General features: G+C 43.6%; 1 protein-coding gene across 6 annotated transcripts; it reads right to left on the bottom strand.

The window, feature by feature from the left end:
• Positions 1-1,540: 1,540 nt before the first annotated feature.
• LOC105007338 (metal transporter CNNM3) lies at positions 1,541-13,336 on the bottom strand. 6 transcript variants are annotated; one of them, XM_010866226.5, is made up of 13 exons: positions 12,568-13,336; positions 12,189-12,383; positions 11,842-11,981; positions 11,012-11,188; positions 10,778-10,935; positions 10,331-10,474; positions 9,987-10,145; positions 9,430-9,599; positions 9,056-9,152; positions 8,585-8,715; positions 8,372-8,501; positions 7,733-7,801; positions 2,035-3,834 (listed from the first exon to the last, which is right to left on the bottom strand). In XM_010866226.5, the coding sequence occupies exons 1-12, from the start codon at positions 13,297-13,299 to the stop codon at positions 7,752-7,754; spliced, it is 2,283 nt and encodes a 760-aa protein (XP_010864528.1). In that variant the 5' UTR covers positions 13,300-13,336; the 3' UTR covers positions 2,035-3,834; positions 7,733-7,751. The 6 variants fall into 6 exon arrangements, with proteins under 6 accessions (XP_019909167.2, XP_010864528.1, XP_019909169.1 ...); XM_020053610.3 differs by having other exon boundaries at positions 8,381-8,501; XM_020053609.3 differs by having other exon boundaries at positions 2,123-2,151.

Below are 13,336 nucleotides of genomic sequence, written 5' to 3'. Positions count from 1 at the left end.
CATATGGAGAGGTATCACCTGGAGTGGAGACATTTCCTGAGCAGAGCAGGGATAACTTCTCATTTCAACTCCCTCTGAATTATTATCGAGTACTTACGTGTTAACAACCGCTGACAAATTAAAAATATGCTTTTGGTGTTCTTAAAGGTTGTGTTTGGGGACCTCAATGTCCGTTTTCAAGGCCAAAAACTGACTGCCCTGAAAACCTGGGTTTTAGTCATAAAGAAGTGGATGACAGAACCTGTTTTACTTGAGACATGCGTTCAAATGACAGAAAATGCAAAAAAGGGCATAGGGTGGAGTGGGGGACAGAGGGGTTCATTTGGGATTTACCCTGGGTGTCCATTGGAATACTGTGTAACAATTTGAGCTCCATTAACACTCACGTGTGGTATGTTGTCAGCGTCCTCTAGTGGCTAAGTATGCATTTGCGCAAAAGGTCACTGACCATTTGCTTGAGTGGGCATTAAGACACCGATCAAGAGTGTAGGATATATAGATTTTCACTATTATTTGTTTTTCTATTCTGCACTGAATTTATTGATAGCTACTTTGAGTAAGTTGTAGTTACTATTACTGGATTGTGTGGTTGTACCACCTAGCTAATAAATGCACTACTGAAACTGTTTACACCTCATTATCCCTATAAAACCTAGCTGCAAAATGTGATGCCGGTTCTTTACGCATTTCCCCATTCATTTATCCCATAAGGAATTTTAAGATTGCTTCAAATACGGTATGTCTTTTGTTTTAGCTTTACATGATATAGAATCAGAATTGCAGGCAGTGGGAGTAGGCCAGCCCTAACAAAGTGATTAGTGAAGCCCTTAATCATTCTGGCTTTATCGGAGGTGACAGTGTTTTCAAATGTTAGTGCTGTAGAGCAATGTGACATGGGCATTCTATAACCCTGATGATGCATTCTATAACCCTGATGATGCATTCAGGTTGGAGAAGTGGCTGTCGAGGCAAAACGGGCCCAAACATTGTGATGTGATAAATGCATAAGAATGTGTGCCCTATATCATCACACTCACTTGCTTTCCAAACATGGAATTCCACAGAGAGGTATTATGGTGATTCTACTTATCACATTCAAACAAATTACACAACCCAAAATTAGACGTTTAAAAATAATCTGCATTAAATAGACACAATGTCACAAAAAAGAATGCCTCTTTAATATTACTTAAGAAAAACAGAACAGTGCGTCTCCAGAGTAAGCGGGGGTGTACGACAAGAATTACTAGTTTGCTCAACTCTCAAACTGATTTTAGCCATCTAATTTCAAATAACTTACCAAGGACGAACAGTGAGGGTGTCATAACTGCTTTCAGAAAAATTTCCCTAATGGCAGAATCTTTTTGAACTGACTTAGTCTGCAGACACTGCAAGATTCAACTAAACCAAAGATTTCCTATCTTGCATAATATCTGTTGCGATCCGTTTAAATAGACCCCAACAAAAACCAAACGTGTAAAAAGGCTTTCGATTTCAAGGGCAAATCGTGATAACGTAGCAAGCAGAAAAGACAGTAGTATACAGCATTCCAGGACGTGGTCCATTTATTAACAAACGGCTGATATTGAAAGTTCAATGGTCTCTGCACCCACAACTCAGAATTCCAGAGATTAAGAAGAAAAAAAAGGTCTATACAAACAAAAACCTGGAGAGAAAGTAGAGCTGTGCCGGTCCTTGTAGTCATGGTAACAGTATTCTACATTTGTACCTGAAAACCTAGGTTAAAACTACAAACTTAAATCTACATCCTTGATTCATATTCTCTCTATATAAGTATTTATATATTAATATACAGTTCTCTACCCCCATCAAAAAACCCAATATTTTTTCCCGATCACTATATGTAGCATTAAGTAAGGATTAACCTTTTTACAATATACATTCAGTCTTTTAATACAATATAAATGGACTTGAAACAGCATAACCAAAAGTACAATACTGTCAAAACAGCTGGAAAATATTTCAATTGCACAGTTAATCACGTATCTTAGCATATGTATTCAAATAGCGCGTGTCCATAATTACATAAATAATAAAAAAAAACAAAAACAAGAACGTGCTTTTGAAGAGTGGAGGGCGACTGAGGCTGGCAAGATGTCAGACGAAATCTCTGCACAGCTAACACGGCCGCTGGGAAACATGGATCATGTTCATTAGGCACCAAACAGAAGAAAAACATACAGAAACAAACGGTTCTACCTGGACATGTTCAATAAATGTTTACACAATGTTTTGCAACAGTGAACACTAATGAATTTGACCGCGTTGGTCTTTAGAGTCTCTGGTCCACTCAAAAGACCTCAAGCCCAATGACGTCTGGAGATCCGAGGGAACCAGATAGGGCAACACTGCATGGCAGAAGGTCCCCTGAGCCAGACCCCACAGCTATTCTTCAGATCTGCTTACTCTATGGGCTAGGTCCCAAAAGAACAGGTGAACACTAAGACCCAGTAAGAGGTGTTTAATTAATTACCAAGGGGTTGATTGTGGACTAGGTCCTTATCTAGGTTTCCAGTCTCTACAGGACAGTGGGTAACATTCACAGCACACATAGCTAGTTACACTGCAACATGGGATATTGAGTTTCCTGAAGGAGTCTTGAAGACTGAATATTGGCAGACAGGCGTTCAGAGTCACACGCAAGGTCTGTTGCACGCACACACTGGGACACAAGTGACATGGAATGTTTACGGAACTCAACCGACAGGGCTATTAAGACCGACTAATCAACAAGGTGCTTCAGATATGTCACACACTAACTGGCCACCTCAGTAATCTGATTGGTTACACAAGACATCCATGAAAACAGGCTGGGTTAGGTTAGGGTTGGCACTCCACGAAAAAAGTCAAGGGGATATGGCAGGAATGCTTGCACACACACATCTGCCTCTCATCACAAGCTAAATGTCTGACTGTGTTGAGGAATGGACACAGCATTGCAACAGCTTTCATTGATCACAGAACATTTTTAAATATTTTAATCTTTTTTTCCACATTCACTTTGGGTGATCTGAAGTCCTCTCTGGCAGCAATAGATGTGCAGCCCAATTCTGATATTTTCTACAAATTGGTCAAATAAAATCAGATAATTTCAGAGTGAATATAATCATCCAAAATACTAAAAAAAAATTTAAAAAATAAAATTGGAATTGGGCTGAATTACTAATTGCAGACAATGACACAATAGGCATAGATAAGTAATGTATTGAATGGTAAATACAACTCAAAAACAAGCAATATTTGACTCGACATACAAATATGTATATAACCAGTATGTGGGAGTGTATAAAAGGACATGGACGTATAGTTGAACAACTAAAGCAAGTTAGTGGTCTACACATTTCTATGGAAATCTAATCTATTTCACCAATTATATCCAATGCTTGGAAGGACTTTTTCAAGACGCACACGCGCGCGCACACACACACACACACACACACACACACACACACACACACACACACACACACACACACACACACCTACTGTTGAGGTGATGTAATCTTAGGCAAAACAGGTGGAATTACAACAGGAAAGATAGGCACACACAATTTGTATGGATGCGAAACATAATGAATGTGCGATTTCATCTGAGAATAGTGCACCTACACACACACACACTTCAATCACTGCATTCCAGAGATAAGGGATTCACAGATTTAAAAAAATTATGAAATAAAAACTCCTATAACAGCCTCATGTGTTTGGGTTGGTTGGTTTGGTGGTTGTCTGAGTAACACACACAGTTCTGAGGGAGAGAACTGCATTACCCATGAGCCTCTTCCGTTGAACTCTCCTGGGATTTACTGCCACCTGTGGAAACCAGCCAGTGAGACAGAGGGGGAGGGCATGGGGTGGATATGACATCACACATTACACATCACAATGCCACCGGTTATGACTTCCACACTGACAGATTATGACATCACAACGCACCCTGCTATGACGTTGCAACGTTACCCTGTGACATCACAATATGTTCTCGGTGTTGCCTGGTGTACATGTGACTGTCTCAATGCAATGTCAATGGATAGATGTTGGTGTTTGTCCTCCATGCAGTGTTTCACAGTAAGAGATGGAGGAGGGGCTAGCAGTAGGGCTGCACGATACATCGTTTCAGGATGAACGCATCCGCAATAGAACATGCGATTTAGTAAGTTAAACATATCAGTCTACAATATATATTTTTTTTACATATTAAACTAGCATTATGTCTGTCTGATATAACATAATTTACTCAGATTCATGGGTTATTGGATACACAGTTTATTATTATTTTAAACATGTAGTTCGTTGGTGCATGTGGTTGACATGCAGGCTCTGTTTGCGCGTGACGAAATGATGAGCGAGGAACAGGCAAAAAAGACCGAAATGGAGAGTTTGGTTGCAAAAAGAAATGCATTGTCAATTATTTGGAAATATTTCAGCTACAGACAGGATGATGTTGACCAAAAACAGGTACTTTGTCGAGAGTGCCTTGCAATTGTTGCCACAACACGACCAATTTGTTTGATCATTTAAGGCGGCACCACAAATGTTTGTATGACGAGTGCAAAGCATTTCAATGCCCTCCAAAGCAAAAATCTATTTTGGATGCCTTTGCCAGTGTTACACCATACAAGAAAGGTTCCAAAAGGCAGAGAGAAATCACAGATTAAATAACATTTCACATCCCCAGAGACATGGTACCAATTAACACGGTTACCACAGAGGGTTTTAAAAACATGATCTGGTATTTAATGCCATCACGCAACTATTTTTCTCAAGTTGCCATCCAAGAGCTGTACGAGAAACAGTACAAGTTGAAACAGACCTGTCACAAGAGAAGCTTTAGCTGATTGGGGACTAGATGAGAGTTGTCTAGTCTGAATAACAACAGACAATGCCGCGAACATGGTGAAGGCTGCCGCCCTGAACAAGTGGACCAGATTGCAGTGCTTTGGCCACAGACTGCATCTTGCAGTTGGTCAATTATGCCCAATTGTGCATTCTATTTTACTACTGTTGCTATTGCTATACTATTACTGTTACATATTATTACCTAGCAACCTGTTCGGAAATACAAATGTTTTTCATGTAACAATGTTTCATATATTTGTATTGTAGAGGATGGGGCTGGGGAAGAATGAAGGATACAGACTGTCAGGTTGATAGCCAAAGCTCTGAATGCCAGGGCTGGTATCCTATGGCATTAATGTTTCATATCTATATATCTGCTATCTTTTCTATGTTTAAATGTTGCATTTGTTTACAATAACAAACAATGGAATTAATATAGTTAGTGCTAAACTCATGAGAAGTTATATGAGAATGAATGTGTTTTATTATAGGTCTTTAAAACAAAGAAAGGATGCTGAAACTAAATTGTATCTGTAAATAACTAATTGCATAATAATTTGCAATTTATTTGTATAAATCATTTATTAAAGGAAATGTATATAATAATAAGTACTTAGAAAATGCAGTGAAAAAGGATGGACGCATTGACCGTGCTGCAGGTGTCGGCAAGAAGCTGGTGGGTCACTTCTCTCACAGCTGGAAGGCCAGAAGTGCTCTTGAAAGAGCCCAGAAGGAACTCAATCTACCTTCACATTCCCTCATATCAAAATGCAAACAAGATGGGGTTCCAGACAGAAGATGATCAGCAGGATACTAGAGCAGCAGAAGGCAATAACTCAGGTCCTGTCTGAGGACAGGAAGACACAGCATCTAATTCTAACCTGGCAAGATATGGATGTCCTAGAATCTGTATGTCACTGGGCCCACCTGCTGGACTTCACAGATGCACTCTCAGGAGAAGACTATGTGTTAGTGTCTCATATGTGAAGCCAGTTCTTCACCTCTTCAACACTTCAATGCTGCTAATACAAGAAGGAGACAGACTTGACCAAGACCTTGATCAACAAGAAATATAGAGATGAAGCTACTCAGGAGTTGCTTGATGCGGCTTCTTGTTTGGACCCCCCGTTCAAGATGGACTTCATCAGTAAAGATAACAAGCCCCAAGTCAAGGCCAGAGTGGCATCAGAAATGATGGAATGCCAGGAGGAGCTGTCAAGCAGCAGCACTGAAGTGGAGCCTGAAGTTGCTGATACGTCCCAGGCAAAGAATAAGCTTTCCACATCTCGCCAAGTTTGCCCGCGAGTATCTATCCATTCCCGCCACAGTACAAGTGGCAACATTGTCACTTGCCAACAGTCATGTCTCAAGCCTGTAGTGATGAATAGACTGGTATTCTTGGCCAAAAACCTTCAAGTTTGAGTGAGCAGTGTATACATGCTTAAAGTCAAGTTATTATATTTGAATAGAATTTAGATTTACTATATTATTCTACAGTTGTGAGAAAGACATTTATTTTATACAGTTGAAAAGTTTAATTTAAACAGCATTTGTCTAGCCATGATGATCAACACTGTTTTCCTTTGGCACTGTTGCTAAGAATCTTTTTATTTTAAAAACAAAAGTTTGTGAAATACAATGGTTCTTTGTTGATATTTGTTATTCATGTTAAGTTCATTGGTATTTATTAGTTAGGTTTTGGTTTTATTATTACAAATTATTTGTCTTATAAACACTGTATTTTGTTTTTGTAAACCACACAGGATTGGTGTATAGCTGCTCTTTTTAATTTTTCAAATGGTTTAAATTAAAATGTTTCTATTTTCAAAAAGTTTTGTCATTTAATTTGTAATGTAATAAAATGTTAAATAACCTTTTGATTTGATTTTGTCATTCACATTAATTCACTATTGTGTTAATGAAACTTCCTCTGTAGAGAATGCTCTGTTTTAACCTGGTTGGAGTACTGAGATAAATCCTCCTGTAATCTCCTGGATCCCTTATAGACTCCACACCTCTTCATTCACAAATGAGCCCCTTTATTTAAGGGTAAGCAACATGCATTATTAATATAATAACATGTTAGATCATTGACTTTAGCCTGAATTGATAGAAGAGTATTACATGAATACAATAGAACCATGTTGAAGTAAACAGTGTATTAATTAATACAATAAATTTAACTACCCAAAATAAGTCAAAAGGTAAAAAGTAATTTTCAGTTCTTATTTTCCATGAAGATGCATTTCCCTACAAAATCACCCCAATCATTCCAGAATAATTAATAATTTTCAAATTTCAAAGACCTGTATTTTATCAAATTGCAGTAAAACAAAGTGTTGCAATGTCAGTTATTTCCAATATCGTGCAACCCCAGCTAGCAGCATACTCAACCAGCAGACAGAGTCAGCAGGCAGAGAAGGACAGAATGATGAGAGACAAGGAAACAGAAAAGGTGTTACAAACACACACACGACATTCAACCTCTAATTCACTATGACCTGATTGTGTCTCTAGGTGTTGAGAGGAAATAGTCTATAGAAGCCGGTACAGATAATTTCCGGTGTCTGATGGGGATCAACCACAGACATACTTTTCTAAAGGCCATATTCAAACTTGAAATCTGCATGCTTATCGTTCATATAAACCATTCAGTGATTTTAACAGAAGTCTACCAGTATAGCGTGTGGCTCTCATGTCTGAATAAAGCCCTAAATGAACTGTGATTGCCTGAAAGTAAAATTACTCGACAACTTAATTTCCTCTTAACACCAAGGTGTCCCTTCAGTGCGCGCGTGCGCGCGTGTGTGTGTGTGTGTGTGTGTGTGTGTGAGATCGTTGTCATGCCACTGAGCAGACTGCGTTTGTTTACCTCATGCACACAGAAAACATTAAGAGTAGTTTTCAATGGTGTCAAAGAAGGAGAAGTTTACAGGGAACTCTGGAGTGGCCAGAGGAGAAAAGACAGGAGGGAAGGAAGGAAGAGAAAGAGGTCTTAGTTCGCCCAGCAGAGTTTGGATTAGGAAGAAGTAACAAGTATAATCAACAAGGCAGACAGTTTGTCATATAACATGTAATTGAGCAGAAAGGTTTTGCCCCTAAGAGGTCAACTCTCCCATTGTAAAGGGCCTGCATTCTCATGCTAAAGGGGGGGGGGGGGTAGATGTGCTGGGTGGTACTCCCTCAAGCCTCACTATTAAAGCACTAGTGAGCTACATGTTTTTCCCCATAGGCACTAACAGACAGCGCTCCCCAATAGCTACACCATTCTAGGCTAAAAGTGTCCGGAACTCCAAATGCAGCCACTCCTGCTAAGGCGGAGCTACACATGGTTCCTCCGGCCAATCTTGTTTCTGTCATTTTCATTGAGAGATCTGAACCCCATAGTGACCTGCAGCAAACATTCCAGTGTATTAACAATTCCCGCCGGCCACAAACTTCTCGGAGAGGGAGTGTATCCAGTGGTAGCCACACGGCGCCAGTGGGAGTGTATCCAGTGTGTTCCACCTACCTTGCGCACCTGTGTTTCTCTCGTTGAGAAGCTTGGTCTGACTGTTGGGCAGGATCTTGATCTCAGGCGGGTCGGGACTCTGGCCCACGCGGGACGCCACCACAGCACTCAGGTACTGTACACGAGTCACCTGGAAGAGGATGGAAGGATGGTTAATCCGATGACTGGCGCACACGGACAGACACAGAAATAAAGACGAACACACACACAGACCCGTATGAGCTGCAGGTCAGTGAGAGCACGGACGGTGTAGTCAGGACAGTAGCTGGACGGGCTGGTGGCGTCTCCCAACTCAAACGGATCCCCTGGGGGGCGACGCTGGGCTGACACTGGAGACTGGTGGACTGGACACACACACGGAGACACACACACACAGTCACACACACACACAAAAACAGTAATTAAAGGACACACAGGCAAGCATGCAGACACAACTCCGCCGTCAGCTCATTTTGTGCCACCCCCAGTACATTTCCACTATGCCGCACGGTTCCCAGGAAACTCTGGCGTCAGCTCATTTAGTGCTTCGCTGTCAAACTGTCATGTTTAGTTCAAATACAGCTTCGAATTATGACACGGACTTTGCGTTACGTAACAACATGATTGCCATGACAACAACCCATTTGGTAGAAGTGCCCACTTAGGCCCAGTGTGGTGTTGTGAAGCTGCAGTTCTGGGTGTTACCTGAGGATGGCGCTGTGAGTGCAGACACACCGTAGTATGTGAACGCTCCATTTTCAAACTTCAAACCCTCTTTACCAATCTCCACCTCCACACGGCCCTTCAGAGAGACAGCCAGTTGACGTAACACAAGCACACATTTACAGAGCATTATTACTGGTGAGGATCTTTGGCTGAGTATAACTGCTCCCTTAACACTAACCCAACATGATTCTAAACCTCAGCATAAGGTTTACTCAAACCCGAGCAATTAATACAGCTTTTTTTTTTTCATTAAAAAGGCCAGGCTAAATGTAACATGACTTAACTTGCCATGGGGTCAGGACTTAACTGCAGTACTACTGTAGTCACATGTATACTACCACTCTCCCACACACCTGTAGTAGTAGTATAAAGTAGTCCACAGGGTGGTTGCGCGTGTAGAGGTAGTGGTCCGGGCTCAGGCGGTTGGACGAGTCGAAGTGGACTTCCTGGTTGACAGTGGGGTGACGCAGAAGGTGAAACAGCACCTTCTCGGACACACGGGCCGGGCTGAAGTGCTCCACCTCTGCCAGGCGCACCATTAGAGAAAAAAAAAAAAAAACAACACACACACCATTTGTCTGCGTCGCTTCTCTAACCGGCCACGTAAAGCTGAAGAGGTCAAATAAAGGTCAAACAACAGAGGCATGTATCTTTGTCCATCAAAACACACATATTACCTGAACAGGTGGAATATCCATTCATGCATATCAACCACTCTGAAGATGTGTCTTATATATCCAGTGACATAATAATATACTAGTGACTACTACTAAACTGTCCTGGTGAACCACTGAAGAATTGTGAGGGTTAGCGTCAATCTTTGTAACACACAATCACACAGACACATTGACATCCCACAAACACACACACACGCGCACACACACACACACACACACACACACCCCCTCACCTCGGGACAGGAAACGGTGTGTGGCCAGCAGTAACTGAGGTGAGGTTCTGATCTTGGGTTCCCCCTCAGGGAGCCTGAACAGGGAGAACTCTTCATGGACGCTCCGAGGCTCCAGGGACATCTCCAGGGGAGCCAAGGGACGCTTCACCTTCATGTCCACTACAGGGGCGGGGTGGGGCAGTCAGGGGACAGGTGAGCAGAGAGGGAATGCGAAGAAAGGCAATTTAGAGTGGACGTGAAGATGCAAGAGAGGTGGAAGTTGTTGGTAAAATGACTGACTGACAGACAGACACACACACACACACACACACACACACGACACTCTTTCTCTCTCTCTCTCTTACTGTATCCGTCAGACTCATCCAGGATCTCTGATTTGATGATTTCCTCAATCACGTCCTCCAAGGTGACCAATCCCAGCACCTCGTAGAACGGGTCCCCCTCCCCCTCGTTGTTCACCTTCTGAACAATGGCCAGTGCAGAGTTTCCTGAAGGGTAAAGGTCAAACATGAGGGGAGTTTGGCACATTAGGGGTGAATTTGCATGCAGATGGATCCTACTACTTTACACAGCACGGCTGTTCTTTTGTTTAAATGTCCCCTTTATTTAACCAGGTAAGCCCAGTTCAGTGCCTGCCAACCACTTTTTTGTTCATTAACTTATTTCACCTAAATTTAACATGGTAAGTCAATAAATGAGATTTTATACCCTCCGCGTACAACAACAACAGCATTTGGGGTAGAACACAAACTCATCCACAAACACAAAAACACAAAGACCGACTCCCTCACCTTTCTTGAACTCCTCCAGCATGGCATCCAGTTTGGTGTCATTAAAGACAAAGTGCAGAGGATGGTTGTAGAACTTGGTGATGGTTGTCATTGGAGTACAGTCGTCAGGGTCGACAAGAGCCAGGTCCTTCACGTACAGTATTTCCACGATGTTGGACCTGAGGAAATTCACGATAGGTCAATGTAAGTGTTGTGGCTGTGCGTTTGTGTGCGTGTGTGTCCCAATCCACCCACCTCTCCTCTTCGTAAACTGGCACCCGTGTGTATCCACTCTGCATGATCTCTGACATGGTGGAAAAGTCCAGGACGGCGGAGGAGGGCAGCATAAAACAGTCCTTGAGTGGAGTCAGGATGTCCTCCACTGTCTTACTGCGAAGGGCTCCGCGGCTGAACTCCTCCTTTACAAACTCACTGAAAAATCACAGCGTTGATTTGAATGGATCCATGATGTGTAAATTACATTCATTAATAATAGATTCCAGATCATCTTGGTAAACCCAGAAGTACAGTCTTACGTAGTCAGTCAGATTATGGTACATTCGGGACCTTCTGGATCCCTGTGTCTTAAAACAACGGAACCAGAACAAAGAACTCCACCCCCTCTCTCTCTTTGAAAATTACAAATCTATGGGCCAAATGTCCATCCCGTTACAAAATGAAAAAGAAGCTAGCACTAGACTAAATATATTAATATTCCCACCAGAACTAATGTTGTTTGTTATCTCGCAAGTACAGTTGTATCATGCCAGATCTATGATACCATTGATGTTCACATCATCAGTCCACCAGAGATACATCTCAATGGAGACCCCAAATCCAGCCTGAAGACGGAGAGAGACCAACTCCGGTCCGTGCAATGCATGTCTGTTCCAGCCTGAAAGCTGCAGTAAATCTGAGCAGATGTGTTAACTTTGGGCTAGTACAAAACCTTAACCTCACTGGCCTCCCCATCGTCTAGAGGTGGATTAGAATGACTGCTGTAGGGGTGTCCCATCACCCAGTACCCCACCGAGACGGGGGGGGGGCACCAGGGAACATATCACACACAGGGGTTCATCGGGTACCTGTAGGGGTCGTTGACATTGGTACGGATCATCTCCATGGCTCTCTCCCTCACGCCACAGGTGCTGATGTCTCGCCTCAGCGCCAAGTCCAGCACCAGACCCAGAGGGCAGGACAGCGGACATGTCAGCACCATGCACACCTGGAAGAGGATGGAACCTGTTTGGTCTACCTTCTCGTTGAGGAAAACACAAAGGGGGCTAAGGATAGGGGGCCGCTCGTCTCAAAAGATCCTATAGGACAGTGGAGTTCATTAGGGCAAACCGATTGACAAATCGGTTTGAAATGTGCTTTCTGGTAGGCGCACAATGAACAGGAACATAGCCTTGTGTTTGACGTCCATACAGACCTGGGCCAGCCAGGTGAGACCCGGGGCCAGCTGAAAGCCATAGCCAGAACACACGATGTGGGGGACCAGCTCTGACACCAGAAAGATGAGGAACCCGCTGGTGAACACAGCAGCCACTATGGAACCCAGGGCCCTGTAGAGAAGCACGCCTAGAACAGAGTGTCCCAGAGCACAGAGGAAGAGCAGGGAACAGACCTAGAACCAAAAGTGGAGAAAAGGCATAGGGTGAAATGGGGTGGAGTTAGCTACACATTGTAACTACAGATGTGTGATGTTTTCATTTGTACACAAAGCAGCAGATAAACCTTGTTTAACGGAAGACCCCCTGATAATCCCTGTGAGCATGTGTGCGTATGTGTGCGTGTGGTTAAGGACCCACCAGGAAGTTACCCCGTCTCCGTATTGGCTCGAGGCGCTTCGCGGCTCGTTTATCCTCCTCTGAGCCGCAGCTGTGCAGGACGTAGAGCTCCAGGGGGTCCAGCCACAACAGACTGAGGTTCACGCTTCTCAAAACCCCGCACAAAATGATAAGCAGTACGATGAGCACCGCCAGACCCCACGGAGGGATGTAGTCTTCAGGCTGACCCGTGTCGTTGTTGATCTGCAGCCTGTCCAGTCCCACAGACACCCAACTCCCGTTAATCAGCACGCACAGGTGGTGGTTGGTCGGCCTGGCATCATACCCTCCTCCTGTGGAAGATGCGACGGAAGAGACACTGGTCTTATTCCGCGTCTGAACTGTTATCAACCCGCTGTACTCCTCATCTGCCATTAACCTCCCAGTGACTTCGAAGTCGGAGGAGTCACGGCGGGTATCCTGTTCGCACGGGTCGGCTGCATCTCCCTCCGCTCCGTCCTCCCCGGGTCTGGCCCCAGCGAACGCGACCAATGGCCAGGTCCCATTCAGATCTGAGCCGAATAGCCGAAGCTTGAAACTGGCTCCTTGCGGCGCAGAGATGATTCGCTCCTTCATATACACCCGGCCTTCTGGGTTTTCCAGTCGCAGCCCCAGAACCCGCGGGGCTTGCTGGCAACAGGCGCCGTCCCTGATCCTCCAGCAGAGCAATAATATCATCAACAAGAACGGTAGGTCTGCCAAGCTGGCCACCATATTGGAATTGGGCAGCTGGGCTCTGCACGAATCATGT

This window comes from Esox lucius, chromosome 14 (assembly GCF_011004845.1).
Source record: "Esox lucius isolate fEsoLuc1 chromosome 14, fEsoLuc1.pri, whole genome shotgun sequence".
NCBI classification, from domain to species: domain Eukaryota; kingdom Metazoa; phylum Chordata; class Actinopteri; order Esociformes; family Esocidae; genus Esox; species Esox lucius.
This window is presented reverse-complemented; position numbering and strand designations above follow the sequence as displayed.